The sequence below is a fragment of the Leucopleurus acutus genome (assembly GCF_964270905.1).
Source record: "Leucopleurus acutus genome assembly, chromosome: 6".
In the NCBI taxonomy this organism is placed as follows: domain Eukaryota; kingdom Metazoa; phylum Chordata; class Mammalia; order Artiodactyla; family Delphinidae; genus Leucopleurus; species Leucopleurus acutus.
The window spans coordinates 64,159,524-64,174,173 of record NC_139149.1 but is presented as its reverse complement, the minus strand read 5'-3'; the positions used below and the strand labels follow the sequence as shown (position 1 = coordinate 64,174,173).

Here is a 14,650-nt window from a genome sequence, read left to right as displayed (position 1 = left end):
TGTTTGAGGATCATTATATTTTTCACAACCCAAAGATGGAAATAGGTTTCATATTCAGAAAATAAAGATACTGTATTTCAAAGCAGTAATTTGGTTATTTCATTTAGCAAAGCTATTTGAAGAAGATGCTTCAGAGGTTCAATTGGAAGAAAAATATTCCAAGTCAGTTCACACATATGCTGGGGATATTTTTATATCTGTTTGTCTGTTTGCCCAAGAAGAAAACTTGTTATGAAAACCCTGTACATGAAGTATAGTCACTGATGAGGAACATTTTTACTTTCTGGTTTTCTAGATACCTTCTTCACTAATAATGAACACTGCAAAAATAGCAGATGCTGCTGATATCAGAACTGGGTGGTTATATGGTGGTAAACCAGCCCATGGCTACATGAGTCTCACTGAATCACCGCTTGGGACAGCCTTCACATGTTACCAGCCTTCACATGTTACCAGTCAGGACATTAACTGAATGAGCCAAGGTTGGTTTTGTTAATTACTGTTGATTATGTATAGGAAACATTTTTAGATACCCACGTAATTGATATCTTCTATTAGGTTGGAATGATTGACCATAATACTGAATATATATTTTATTAACAACTGGCAAGAAGATTAACTACCAGCTTCTTATGACTGATTAATAATATTTTTTTTCCTTAAAAAGTTCTTTATTTTATCATCTCTGAGCTCCTGTAAACTTTAAATCATTAGAAGGAATAGCTGGTATTTTTTTTTCTTTGATTTTTCATTAAACAAAAAGATTGAATCACTTGAGCATTTACAATGTCTAACCCGGTAGAGCTGTAACAATTTACTCTAGTAATGGATACTATCACCTGGTAATTATGTGTTCCAAATCCCAAGTTCTTAGAGGAATGTATCTGATTTTCTGAAATGACTTGATAGTGACACAAATAAAAATAATCACTGGTTCTAAGCAGGGGCCTTACTTTAAAAAATGTAGATCCTTGGCTGATCCCAAACTACTGAAACTGTCTCTACAGGGTGGTCCCAGTCTTGTATATTGTAAAAATTCTCTAAAATATGTAATCATAAGGGTAATTATCAAAACAAACAAATAAAATCCAGTCAGCTGGCCATAAACTTAGCCAATTACATAACGTTACTGTAAAATAAGTACTATGAGAGACTGGAAACAACTCTTGTTTTAAAATAGAGTTATCTCCCACCCCACCAATATTTTTAACGTCTGTGCAGAATGCTCCCAATGCTTTGCTTCTGTTTGATATCACTGCCTTCATAAGCCTCAAGTCATTTACTCTACCACACAATCACTGTCAGCAGCAAGCAGGAGGGTCTGTGCTCTCCTGGTACCTTCTGCCACCTCTGGACCATCCCTCTTCTACTCTCAAAATCCACTGTTCTTGAGAGACTCAGAATTCCCAACTATACTACTTTCTGTCCTACTAATCATCTCCCAACTGCATGATTGTTCCTTCACAGCTACCAAGGCCTCTGGAACCTGGTCCACAATCTTCCTCTCCATGCCAAATCCTCATTCATTTGTTCATTCAAATATATTCTGAGCCATATCATATGCCAGGAACTGTAGGAGGTGCTAGGGATACATTATTAACAAAAGAAAACCCTTGTTTCCAGGGAGTTTACACAGCAGTGATACAGAATAGAGGAAGAGGATACAAATAAAAACAGATAAATATGTAACGTGTCAGGTGGTGGTTAATGCTCTGAAGACAAATAAAAGCAGGTAAGTGTACAGTGAGTGATGTGGATACACAGGGGAGAGCAGGAGAAGGCTACCCAAAAAGGGTACATTTGGAGAATGATTCAAATGTGTGAGCACACATGGGGATACTTGGAAGAAAAGCGAGCTGGTCTGAGGGGGGCCAAAAATGCAAAGGCCCTGAGGTGGCACCCTGCTTGGCACATCGAAGGAAAATGCTGGGGAGAACTAACTGAAGTGGAACGTGGTAGGAGATGGGACCAGAGAGCTATATGCAGATCCAGATTATGAATAACATTGTAGACAACGGTCAGCAATTCAAATATTTCAGGAGAGATGGGAAACCACTGGAGACCTTGGAGCAGGTGAGAGGCTTGACCTGACTTAGGTTTTAAAGGGATCACTCTAACTACTTTGTAAAAAATGACCTGTATGTTGGTCAAAGGTAGAAGCACAGAGAGCAGTTAGAAGACTATGGCCATAGTTTGCGTGAGAAATAAGGTGGCTCAGACCAGGGTGGAGGGCGAGGAGGAGGGAAGCAGAGGTCAGATTCCAAGGACATCCTGAAGGCAGAACCAACAGGATTTGCTGAGGGTCTGGAAGTGGGGTGTGAGGAAAAGAGAGGAGTCGAGGATGGCTCCTGGTAAGGGTTTTGGCCTTTACCAAATGAAAGGACAGATTTGCTGTTTACTGAGATAAGGGGGACTGGGAAGGAGTAGATTTGAGAGTGAGATTAAGAGTTCCGTTTTGGACATGTTAAAGTTTTGTTGTTGTTGTTGTTGCTGTTTGTTTGTTTTTATTTTTGGCCATGCTGGGTCTTCATTGCTGCGCACGGGCTTTCTCTAGTTGCAGTGAGCAGAGGGCTACTCTTCGTTGCGGTGCGCGGGCTTCTCGTTGCGGTGGCGTCTCTTGTTGTGGAGTACGGGCTCTAGGCGCATGTGCTCTAATTGCAGCACGCAAGCTCAGTAGTTGCGGCACGCAGGCCCTAGAGTGTGCGGGCTTCAGTAGTTGTGGCGCACGGGCTTAGCTGCTCCACAGCATGTGGGATCTTCCTGGACCAGGGATTGAACCCATGTCTCCTGCATTGGCAGGTGGATTCTTAACCACTGCACCACCAGGGAAGTCCGGACATGTTAAGTTTGAGATGCCTTTTTAACATTCAAGTGGAGATCACCCCTAGTCACTTAAATATTATTGTGGCTGACTTCCTGACACCCCGGATCAGGGTTTGTCAATTCAAATGCTTTCAAGGGCCAGGCAGGAAGCATGAAGTATTGAAATACAATAAGGAGAAGTAGAGACTGTGGCTGATGAGAAAGTAAATGCCCCATCTAAAGGGGAAGCTGCTCCTGAGCCCAGTCTAGTTGCCATTTGGAATCTGGGCCCCGTGTTCCTTTACCTTCCCATTTTGAAATAGAAAGAAGAATCTGGATTTTCAACAACCAAACCTTAGGGAAATAAAAAAGTTCCATGATCTATCAAATTCAAGAAGTGCTCAGTTAAATCAAGTTCTGACTGCAGGATTTATCGGTGTCCTTAATTTATTAATTTAAAAAATTGCAAAAAAAGATTGTGTTCAGCATTTCTCCAATTTACTTGACAGCAGACCCTCTTTTCAGGCAGTATCTCAAGGGACAAGCATTCCTTGGCACATACTTTGGGAAATGCTGGTTTATGCAAAAGTCCTAGATGTCTAAGCAACCTATTTCCTCTTTGAAAATTGTAGGGAGTATATACCTTGCAGTTTAAGAGTCATAGTTGATCACACACACACACACACACACACACATACACACACACACACACACAGCCAATTTTGTTAGATATTCTAACATCTAATACCAGACTTGAATAAAGTGTGAATGGAGCAATTACTAAAGTCTTCCAACTTGTTAAATACTAAGTGGGGCCTTGACCCTCTCCTTGGTGAAAAAACAGTGAAATCACAGGGGCACCAAATCACTTCATTTCCCATCTCCCCTCCCTCCTTCACCTGTTGGGCTACATAATTTAGTGACAGGAAGGGCTGCCAATTACTACTATGCACTTGACAGATGTTCTTTGTTTTACTTATCTATGAGGAAGGAAGAAGGGAGAGGACAAATAAACCTGGAATGTAAAATCTGTAATAAAAAGACAAGACTAATATTGTTGCAGGTCTTTAAAAATAACCTCTAGGATACATTAAAATATTTAAGGGGCAAGGCTTGTCTCTGAAGAATTAAGAGTGCGTAGTCTGTTTAAAAGAGCTCACAATACAGTTGAGGAGATCAGTACATAACAAGATAATGAATGTCAAATATTGTCAAGAAGTTCTATAAAGTTTAGAGAAGGGAAAGTTCAACGTGGGCTTGAGCGGCCAGTTGAGAGTGTCACATGAGCTGGTCTTTGAAGCATAGGGAGGTATCAGGTTGAGAGGAGGGTGGTGGGAATTCAGTGCAGGAAAGACAAGGGCAGAGATGGAGATAAGGCAGTTTTGGGAACCATTAAGCAGACAAGACTGTACAGGTTGGGAGGAAAATGGGACACTGAGGCTGGATCCGATCATGGTGGTCTCTGGATACTAGGTAAAGAAATCTGGCCTTAATCATGTAGGTAACTGAAAGTCTTTGAAGGATATATATATATTTTTTTGCGGTACGCGGGCCTCTCACTGTTGTGGTCTCTCCCATTGCGGAGCACAGGCTCCGGACGCGCAGGTTCAGCGGCCATGGCTCACGGGCCCAGCCGCTCCGCGGCATGTGGGATCCTCCCGGACCAGGGCACGAACCCGTGGCCCCTGCATCGGCAGGCGGACACTCAACCACTGCGCCACCAGGGAAGCCCTCTTTGAAGGATTTTTAGCGTGAATCTGCCAGATTTAGGAAATTCGATCTCAGGAGGCCATAAGGAGCCAGTGAGGCAAGAGCACTCTGCAGGATCCCAGGTTGAGGTGATGAGAGTCTGGTCTGGGGAGCCGACAGTGGGACTAGAAAGAAATTACAATATTATGAAGGAGGAAATAATCAATAGGACTTGTTAACCTACTGAGTGTGGGAGAGGCAAAGAAGAAGGGAATGGCTTTGACCCTGGGTCCATGAGAGAATGATTACCCTCATAGCAAACTGGTTTAAGCATACCGATTTAAGGTGAAAAATATACAACTAAGGAGAGATGCCCAATCAAGTAATCAGTGATCTAGGACTAGAACTTGGGAAGGACAGGCAAGAAAGCTGCAGTAAGGTACCACTGTACGGTATATGCTGTGTGCTACATCCTTTACCAATATGATCAACTTAGGAGAGAAACAGGGATGGACTTTGCAATTTGGCACCATCTACACAGATATCAGTCAAATCAGGAGAACTGTAACATTCAATGAAGACTACTTCATCACTTTCTCTATGTCCCTTCACTATGAAAACAGCCATCACACAAAAATAGATGCATTAAAATACACACCATATTATATCCCAAGATCACTCAGAGTTTCTGATTTCCGTAAGTTAATACTGGATTTTAAGAAGTGATGAGACAGGGAGAGAAAAGAACTGTAATTGTTCTTTATTCTTCTCTCCCTTGAGGGGGATTAACAGACACAAAAGAGGAGGCAGGAAGGAACCAGAGGAGAAAGTATTTGGGAGAGTTTCCACCTGCTGAGATAAACAAGAATGAAAGTAAACTCTCTCCTTAAAGAATAATAACCATTTGAACAGTGTCTCTTACTTTTCCAGAATTCATTATCAATTTGCAGACGTGCTCCTTTATTCCCGTAATAAAACTTTCCATCCACAAGCCAGCCAGGAGTCACCCATTCCACCTTTACATGTCCTCTGGCAGACCAGGATCTCAGTTCCTCCCTGTTGTTTAGCACGCTCACCCCAGAGCTCAGATGCAACGGCCGCTCAACAGTGCATGACAGATGTTTCTGCAGCAGTCAGCAGTCTTTTCCATTTGCCATAATTCTCCAGGGTGAATGGGGTCCATCCCTTCCTTCCCTCAGCAGCCAGAAAGGCCATGCTGCTTAAAATGTCTCTCAATTTAAATGCCCAGGGCAAGGGAAAAATGAAGAAGCCATAACGAGAAAGGACAGAGAGCCAAGTGAAGGGTAGATTAAAACTGCAAACTTAGAAAGCATCTCAGCATGCAGTAGGAATTTAACATAAATGTGTTTTCATTCATGGTACTCTTAATTTTTTTAAACTCTAAAAATGTAATGCAATAAACATTATAGCTGTGTGTAATCACAGATTTAGTTAATGGTGTAACTGCTTCTAATGAACATAATGTAGATATCCTCTTTGATTTCTATAACAAAAACACCAATGTCAAAAATTCCCAAGGATAGAAATATCTGCTTTAGAATCTGTGAAAGATATACACACAAGGAAACCCTCATTCTTACAGATTCCCCTGCAATCTCTTGCTAGAAATAGGAGAGGGACTTCTGAAAGGGTTTGTAGACTGAGGGTTCCTTAAGGAACACCCCCAGAAATGCATTCCCACCATCTAAAAGAATGAATTCTCACAAGGAACTGGCTGTCTCAAGACCCAAGTCTGTACTATGGAATATCAGATAACTGATGTGTGTACTTCTAGAAACTAGGCAATATACTTTCAACATATAAAATGGGGGGAAAGAGAGGGGGACCTTCAAGATGGTGGAGGAGTAAGATGTGGAGATCACCTTCCTCCCCACAAGTACATCAAAAATATATCTACATGTGGAACAACTCCTACAGAACACCTACTGAACGCTGGCAGAAGACCTCAGACTTCCCAAAAGGCAAGAAACTCCCCACGTACCTGGGTAGGGCAAAAGAAAAAACAGAGACAAAAGAATAGGGACGGGACCTGCACCAGTGGGAGGGAGCTGAGAAGGAGGAAGTTTCTGCACGCTAGGAAGCCCCCTCACTGGCGGAGACCAGGGGTAGGTGGGGGGAAGCTTCGGAGCCACGGAGGAGAGCATAGCAACAGGGGTGCAGAGGGCAAAGTGGAGAGATTCCCGCACAGAGGATCGGTGCCGACCAGCACTCACCAGCCTAAGAGGCTTGTCTGCTCACCCGCCGGGGCAGGTGGGGGCTGGGAGCTGAGGCTCAGGCTCCGGAGGTTGGATCCCAGGGAGAGGACTGGGGTTGGCTGTGTGAATACAGCCTGAAGGGGGCTAGTGCACCACAGCTAGCCAGGAGGGAGTCCGGGAAAAAGTCTGGACCTGCCTAAGAGACAAAAGGCCATTGTTTCAGGGTGCACGAGGAGAGGGGATTTCTTCCCTGTTTGCCCACAGAAGGCAGAGTGCCGCCTAAACGAGCTCCAGAGATGGGCGCAAGCTACGGCTATCAGCTCAGACACCAGAGACGGGCATGAAACACTAACGCTGCTGCTACGACCACCAAGAAGCCTGTGTGCAAGCACAGGACACTATCCACACCTCCCCTCCCGGGAGCCTGTGTAGCCCGCCACTGCCAGGGTCCTGTGATCCAGGGACAACTTCCCCAGTAGAACACGTGGCGCAGCTTAGTCTGTTGCAACATTATGCTGGCCTCTGCCGCTGCAGGCTTGCCCCGCATTCCGTACCCCTCCTTTCCACCGGCCTGAGTGAGCCAGAGCCCCTAATCAACTGCTCCTTTAACCCCGTCCTGTCTGAGCGGGGAAAAGACGCCCTCCGGCGACCTACACGCAGAGGCGGGGCCAAATCCAAAGCTGAACCCCAGGAGCTGTGAGAACAAAGAAGAGAAAGGGAAATCTCTCCCAGCAGCCTCAGGAGCAGCAGATTAAATCTCCATAGTCAACTTGATGTACCTACATTTGTAGAATACCTGACAGAGAACAAATCATCCCAAAATTGAGGCGGTGGACTTTGGAAGCAACTGTAGACTTGGGGTTTGCTATCTGTGACTGATTTTTTTCTGACTTTTACGTTTATCTTAGTATACTTTTTACACTTGTTATCATTAGTGGATTTGTTTATTGGTTTGGATGCTCTCTTCTTTTTTTAAATTACTTTTCAATTTTTTTATTTTATTAATTTAATTTTTAAATTTTTATTTATTTTTCTTTTTTTTCTCCCTTTTCTTCTGAGCTGTGTGGCTGACAGGGTCTTGATGCTCTGGTCTGGCGTCAAGCCTGAGCCTCTGAGGTGGGAAAGCCGAGTTCAGAATATTGGACCAACAGAGACCTCCCGGCCCCACGTAATGTCAATCGGCAAGAGCTCTCCCACAGATCTCCGTCTCAGCGCTAAGACCCAGCTCCACCCAATGGCCAGCAAGCTCCAGTAATGGATGCCCCATGCCAAACAACTAGCAAGACAGGAACACAACCCCACCCATTAGCAGAGAGGCTGCCTAAAATCATACTAAGTTCACAGACACCCCAAAACACACCACCGGACGTGGCCCTGCACACCATAAAGACAAGATCCAGCCCCACCCACCAGAACACAGGCACCAGTCCCCTCCACTAGGAAGCCTACACAAGCCACTGAACCAACCTCACCCACTGGGGGTGGACACCAAAAACAACAGGAACTACGAACCTGCAGCCTGCGAAAAGGAGACCCCGAACACAGTAAGCTAAACAAAATGAGAAATATGCAGCAGATGAAGGAGCAAGGTAAAAACCCAACAGAACCAAACAAATGAAGAGGAAATAGGCAGTCTACCTGACAAAGAATTCACAGTAATGATAGTAAAGATGATCCAAAACCTTGGAAATAGAATGGAGAAAATACAAGAAACGTTTAACAGGGACCTAGAAGAACTAAAGAGCAAACAAACTATGAAGAACAACACAATAAATGAAATTAATAATTCTCTAGAAGGAATCAATAGCAGAATAACTGAGGCAGAAGAACGGATAAGTGACCTGGAAGATGAAAGAGTGGAAATAACTACCGCAGAGCAGAATAAAGAAAAATGAATGAAAAGAATTGGGACAGTCTCAGAGACCTCTGGGACAACATTAAATGTACCAACATTAGAATTATAGGGGTCCCAGAAGAAGAGGAGAAAAAGAAAGGGACCGAGAAAATATTTGAAGAGATTATAGTTGAAAACTTCCCTAATATGGGAAAGGAAATAGTCAATCAAGTCCAGGAAGCACAGAGAGTCCCATACAGGATAAATCCAAGGAGAAACATGCCAAGACACATACTAATCAAACTACCAAAAGTTAAATACAAAGACAAAATATTAAAAGCAGCAAAGGAAAAGCAACAAATAACATACAAGGGAATCCCCATAAGGTTAACAGCTGATCTTTCAGCAGAAACTCTGCAAGCCAGGAGGGAGTGGCAGGACATATTGAAAGTGATGAAAGGGAAAAACCTACAACCAAGATTACTCTACCCAGCAAGGATCTCATTCAGATTCAACAGAGAAATTAAAACCTTTACAGACAATCAAAAACTAAGAGAATTCAGCACCACCAAACCAGCTTTACAACAAATGCTAAAGGAACTTCTCTAGGCAGGAAACTCAAGAGAAGGAAAAGACCTACAAAAAAAATCCCAAAACAATTAAGAAAATGGTAACAGGAACATACATATTGATAATCACCTTAAATGTAGATGGATTAAATGCTACAACCAAAAGACACAGGCTGGTTGAATGGATACAAAAACAATACCCAGACATAAGCCGTCTACAAGAGACCCAATTCAGACCTAGGGACATATACAGACTGAAAGTGAGGGTATGGAAAAAGATATTCCATGCAAATGGAAATCAAACAAAAACTGGAGTAGCAATTCTCATATCAGACAAAATAGACTTTAAAATAAAGAGTATTAGAAGAGACAAAGGACACTACATAATGATCAAAGGACCAATCCAAGAAGAAGATATAACAATTATAAATACTTATGCACCCAACATGGGAGCACCTCAATACATAAGGCAAATGCTACAGCCATAAAAGGGGAAATCGACAGTAACACAATAATAGTAGGGGACTTTAACACCCCACTTTCACCAATGGACAGATCATCCAAAATGAAAAGAAGGAAACACAAGCTTTAAATGACACATTAAACAAGATGGACTTAATTGATATTTATAGGACATTCCATCCAAAAACAACAGAAAACACTTTCTTCTCAAGTGCTTATGGAACATCCTCCAGGATAGATCATATCTTGGGTCACAAATCAAGCCTTGGTAAATTTAAGAAAATTGAAATCGTATCAAGCATCTTTTCTGATCACACACTATGAAACTAGATATCAATTACAGGGAAAAAAACTGTAAAAAATACAAAGACATGGAAACTAAACAATATGCTACTAAATAACCAAGAGATCACTGAAGAAATCCAAGAGGAAATCAAAAAATACCTACACACAAATGACAATGAAAACACAATGGCCCAAAACCTATGGGCTGCAGCAAAAGCAGTTCTAAGAGGGAAGTTTATAGCAATAAAATCCTACCTCAAGAAACAAGAAACATCTCAAATAAACAACCTAACCTTACACCTAAAGCAATTAGACAAAGAAGAAAAAAAAAAACCCCAGAGTTAGCAGAAGGAAAGAAATCATAAAGATCAGATCAGAAATAAATGAAAAAGAAAGGAAACAATAGCAAAGATCAATAAAAGTAAAAGCTGGTTCTTTGAGAAGATAAACAAAATTGATAAACCATTAGCCAGACTCATCAAGAAAACAAGGGAGAGGACTCAAATCAATAGAATTAGAGATGAAAAAGGAGAAGTTACAACTGACACTGCAGAAAAACAAAGTATCATGAGAGATTACTACAAGCACCTATATGCCAATAAAATGGACGACCTGGAAGAAATGGACAAATTCTTAGAAAATCACAACCTTTCGACACTGAACCAGGAAGAAATAGAAAATATAAACAGACCAATCACAAGCACTGAAATTGAAACTGTGATTAAAAATCTTCCAACAAACAAAAGCCCAGGACCAGATAGCTTCAGCGGCGAATTCTATCATACATTTAGAGAAGAGCTGACACCTATCCTTCTCAAACTCTTCTAAAATCTAGCAGAGGGAGGAACACTCCCAAACTCATTCGACGAGGCCACCATCACACTGATACCAAAACCAGACAAAGATGTCACAAAAAAAGAAAACTAAAGGTCACTATCACTGATGAACATAGACGCAAAAATCCTCAACAAAATACCAGCAAACAGAATCCAACAGCACATTAAAAGGACCATACACCATGATCAAGTGGAGTTTATCCCAGGAATGCAAGGATACGCAAATCAATCAATGTGATACACCATATTAACAAACTGAAGGATAAAAACCATAGGATAATCTCAACAGACACAGAAAAAGCTTTTGACAAAATTCAACACTCATTTATGATAAAAATTCTCCAGAAAGTAGGCAAAGAGGGAACCTAAGTCAACATAATAAAGGCCCTATATGACAAACGCACAGCCAACATCGTTTTCAATGGTGAAAATCTGAAACCATTTCCTCTAAGATCAGGAACAAGACAAGGTTGTCCACTCTCACCGCTATCATTCAACATAGTTTTGGAAGTTTCAGCCACAGCAATCAGAAAAGAAAAAGAAATAAAAGGAATACAAATCAGAAAAGAATTAAAACTGTCATTGTTTGCAGATGACATGATACTATACACAGAGAATCCTAAAGATACCAGCAGAAAACTACTAGAGCTAATCAATGAATCTGGTAAAGTAGCAGGATACAACTTTAATGCACAGAAATCTCTTACATTCCTATATACCAATGGTAAAAAATCTGAAAGAGAAATTAAGGAAACACTCCCATTTACCACTGCAACAAAAAGAATAAAATACCTAGGAATAAACCTGCCTAAGGAGACAAAAGACCTGTATGCAGAAAACTATAAGATACTGATGAAAGAAATTAAAGATGATACAAACTGATGGAGAGATATACCATGTTCTTGGATTGGAAGAATCAACATTGTGAAAATGACTATACTATCCAAAGCAATCTACAGATTCAATGCAATCCCTGTGTAACTACCAATGGCATTTTTCACAGAATTAGAACAAAAAATTTCACAATTTGTATGGAAACATAGAAGACCCCGAAAAGCCAAAGCATCTTGAGAAAGAAAAACAGAGCTGGAGGAATCAGGCTTCCTGACTTCCAACTATACTACAAAGCTACTGTAATCAAGACAGTATGGTATGGGCACAAAAACAGAAATATAGATCAATGGAACAGGAGAGAAAGCCCAGAGATAAACCCACGCACATATGGTCACTCTGTGTTTGATAAAGGAGGCAAGAATATACAATGGAGAAAAGACAGCCTCTTCAATAAGTGGTGCTATGAAAACTGGACAGCTACATCGAAAAGAATGAAATTAGAACACTCCCTAACACCATCCACACAAATAAACTCAAAATGGATTAAAGACCTAAATGTAAGGCCAGGCACTATAAAACTCTTAGAGGAAAACATAGGCAGAACAGTCTGTTACATAAATCACAGCAAGATCCTTTTTGACCCACCTCCTAGAGAAATGGAAGTAAGCCCAAAAATAAACAAATGGGACCTAATGAAACTTAAAAGTTTAGCACAGGAAACCATAAACAAGACAAAAAGACAACCCTTAGAATGGGAGAAAATATTTGCAAATGAAGCAACTGACAAAGGATTAACCTGTAAAATATAAAAGCAGCTCATGCAGCTCAATATCAAAAAAACAAACAAACCAATCCAAAAATGGGCAGAAGACCTAAACAGACATTTCTCCAAAGAAGATATACAGATTGCCAGCAAACACATGAAAGGATGCTCAAAATTACTAATCATTAGGGAAATTTAAATCAAAAGTACAAGGTATCACCTCACACCGGTCAGAATGGCCATCATCAAAAAATCTACAAACAATAAATGCTGGAGAGGGTGTGGAGAAAAGGGTAACCTCTTGCACTGTTGGTGGGAATGTAAATTGATACAGCCACTATGGAGAACATAAAAAACTAAAATAGAACTACCATATGACCCAGCAATCCCACTACTGGGCATATACCCCGAGATAACAATAATTCAAAAAGAGACATGTACAACAATGTTCACTGTAGCACTATTTACAATAGCCAGGACATGGAAGCAACATAAGTGTCCATCGACAGATGAATGGATAAAGAAGATGTGGCACATATATACAATGGAATATTACTCAGCTATAAAAAGAAACAAAATTGAGTTATTTGTAGTGAGGTGGATGGACCTAGAGTCTATCATACAGAGTGAAGTAAGTCAGAAAGAGAGAAACAAATACCACATGCTAACACGTATATGGAATCAAAAAAAAAAAAAAAAGGTTCTGAGGAACCTAGGGGCAGGACAGTAATAAAGATGCACATGTAGAGAATGGAGTTGAGGAAATGGGGAGGGGGAAGGGTAAGGTACGCTGGGATGAAGTGAGAGAGTGGCATGGACATATATACACTACCAAATGTAAAATAGATAGCTAGTGGGAAGCAGCTGCATAGCACAGGGAGATCAGCTCGGTGCTTTGTGACCACCTAGAGGGGTGGGATAGGGAGGGTGGGAGGGAGATGCAAGAGGGAGGGGATGTGGGAATATATGTATAAATATAACTGACTCACTTTGTTGTACGGCAGAAACTAACACACCATTGTAAAGCAATTATACTCCAATAAAGATGTTAAAAAATAAATAAAATAAAATAAAATAAAATGGGGGGGGGGAAAACGCTTCAAGAATGTTCACTAATTAAATGTCCCCCAAAAGGAAAGTTTTCATGAAAAGTTAACCTCTGCTTATTGTGCATTTCCAGTTACACAAGAAATTTTTCTCAATATTACAATGGCAAATGATAATATTCAGACAAGTGCTGGGCAAAACAATCACCTGTTTTGACAATGAAGAGAATTCACATGCCTAATCCCCATACAACCTTGCCTGTAGAATAGGCACTGAAGTAGTAATAAAGTAACTGTGTAAACAAAAATAATTTACAGAATGGGCTCAATGGGATAATTAAGCACCAATAATTTATTTCCTCTATTGATTTTAATTCTCTTAATTCCCTGATTCTACAATTTTATTTGTAACCTGATTCCTGAATCTGACTGTTAGCAGATTCCATGAAACTCCAAACAGAAGTTAGGGCTTGGCAGACCAGTGAGAGACTTGGAGGAAGACTGTTCAGATCCCTTTCCACCTCCATGAATGAGGAAGGAAGAACAGAACATTCATGTTCCAGAAGCTGCCTCTTGCCTCCAGGTACAGATGTGAGGAGAACACTGCAGGGCTTCACTTAGCTACCCTTCCTGTAGTTTGTACTCTGAAAAAGGATTCTAAATCACAGAAAAGCTAGAGCAGGATCTTCATGACAACATCAGGTAGATCTACAGAAAACAGAGAGTTTTCCTGTGGAATAAAAATCTTCGCAGCAAAAATTTCAGACTTAATTAGCAATCCCATCATATCCTAATGGTACTATAGTTGCATAAAATAACAAAATGCACTTTACACTGTTATCTTACCTGCCTACTGTCCCTTTGAGAGGATGCCGAAGAGGAGGCACTTCTATGGGTGGGGGTGGATGTTCTATGAGCAGGGGATATGCCCTTCTCATCTGAACTCATAGCTGCAGTTTGAATCTAGTTGTATGCACTGAAGACCATCCCAATCGTGTCTCCAATTCACAGACAAAGAAGCAGATGATTTTTCAGCTTTAGTCCATTTCATGAATCAGGTTTGATTAGAAAAGCTGAGGCAAATATTGAGGGTGTCCAAAACACCTAAAAGCAAAATGAACAAACAATAAAACCTCATGTGAATGATTTAAAAATCCTTAAATTAAAAATCATTTTTTCTAGGCAACAGTACTAAAAGGTGAGAGGGAGAACTCTGACACATTACAAAATACTATTTCTTCTTCTAGATTTTAAGGTAGAGGATGAAAGGATTAGTATGTAACAAAAGTTTGTCAACATGGAAAACAGGAAGAA

General features: G+C 40.9%; 1 protein-coding gene across 5 annotated transcripts in view; it reads right to left on the bottom strand.

The window, feature by feature from the left end:
* The window catches only part of OSBPL6 (oxysterol binding protein like 6), a 92,182-nt gene extending 77,779 nt beyond the window's left edge, over window positions 1–14,403 (bottom strand). For all 5 annotated transcript variants that reach the window (XM_082841164.1, XM_082841165.1, XM_082841167.1 and 2 more), the window contains exon 1: window positions 14,183–14,403. In XM_082841164.1, coding sequence (XP_082697290.1) covers window positions 14,183–14,284 — 102 coding nt within the window. In that variant the 5' untranslated portion in view covers window positions 14,285–14,403. The remainder of the gene's footprint in view (window positions 1–14,182) is intronic.
* Between the last annotated feature and the right edge of the window lie 247 nt (window positions 14,404–14,650).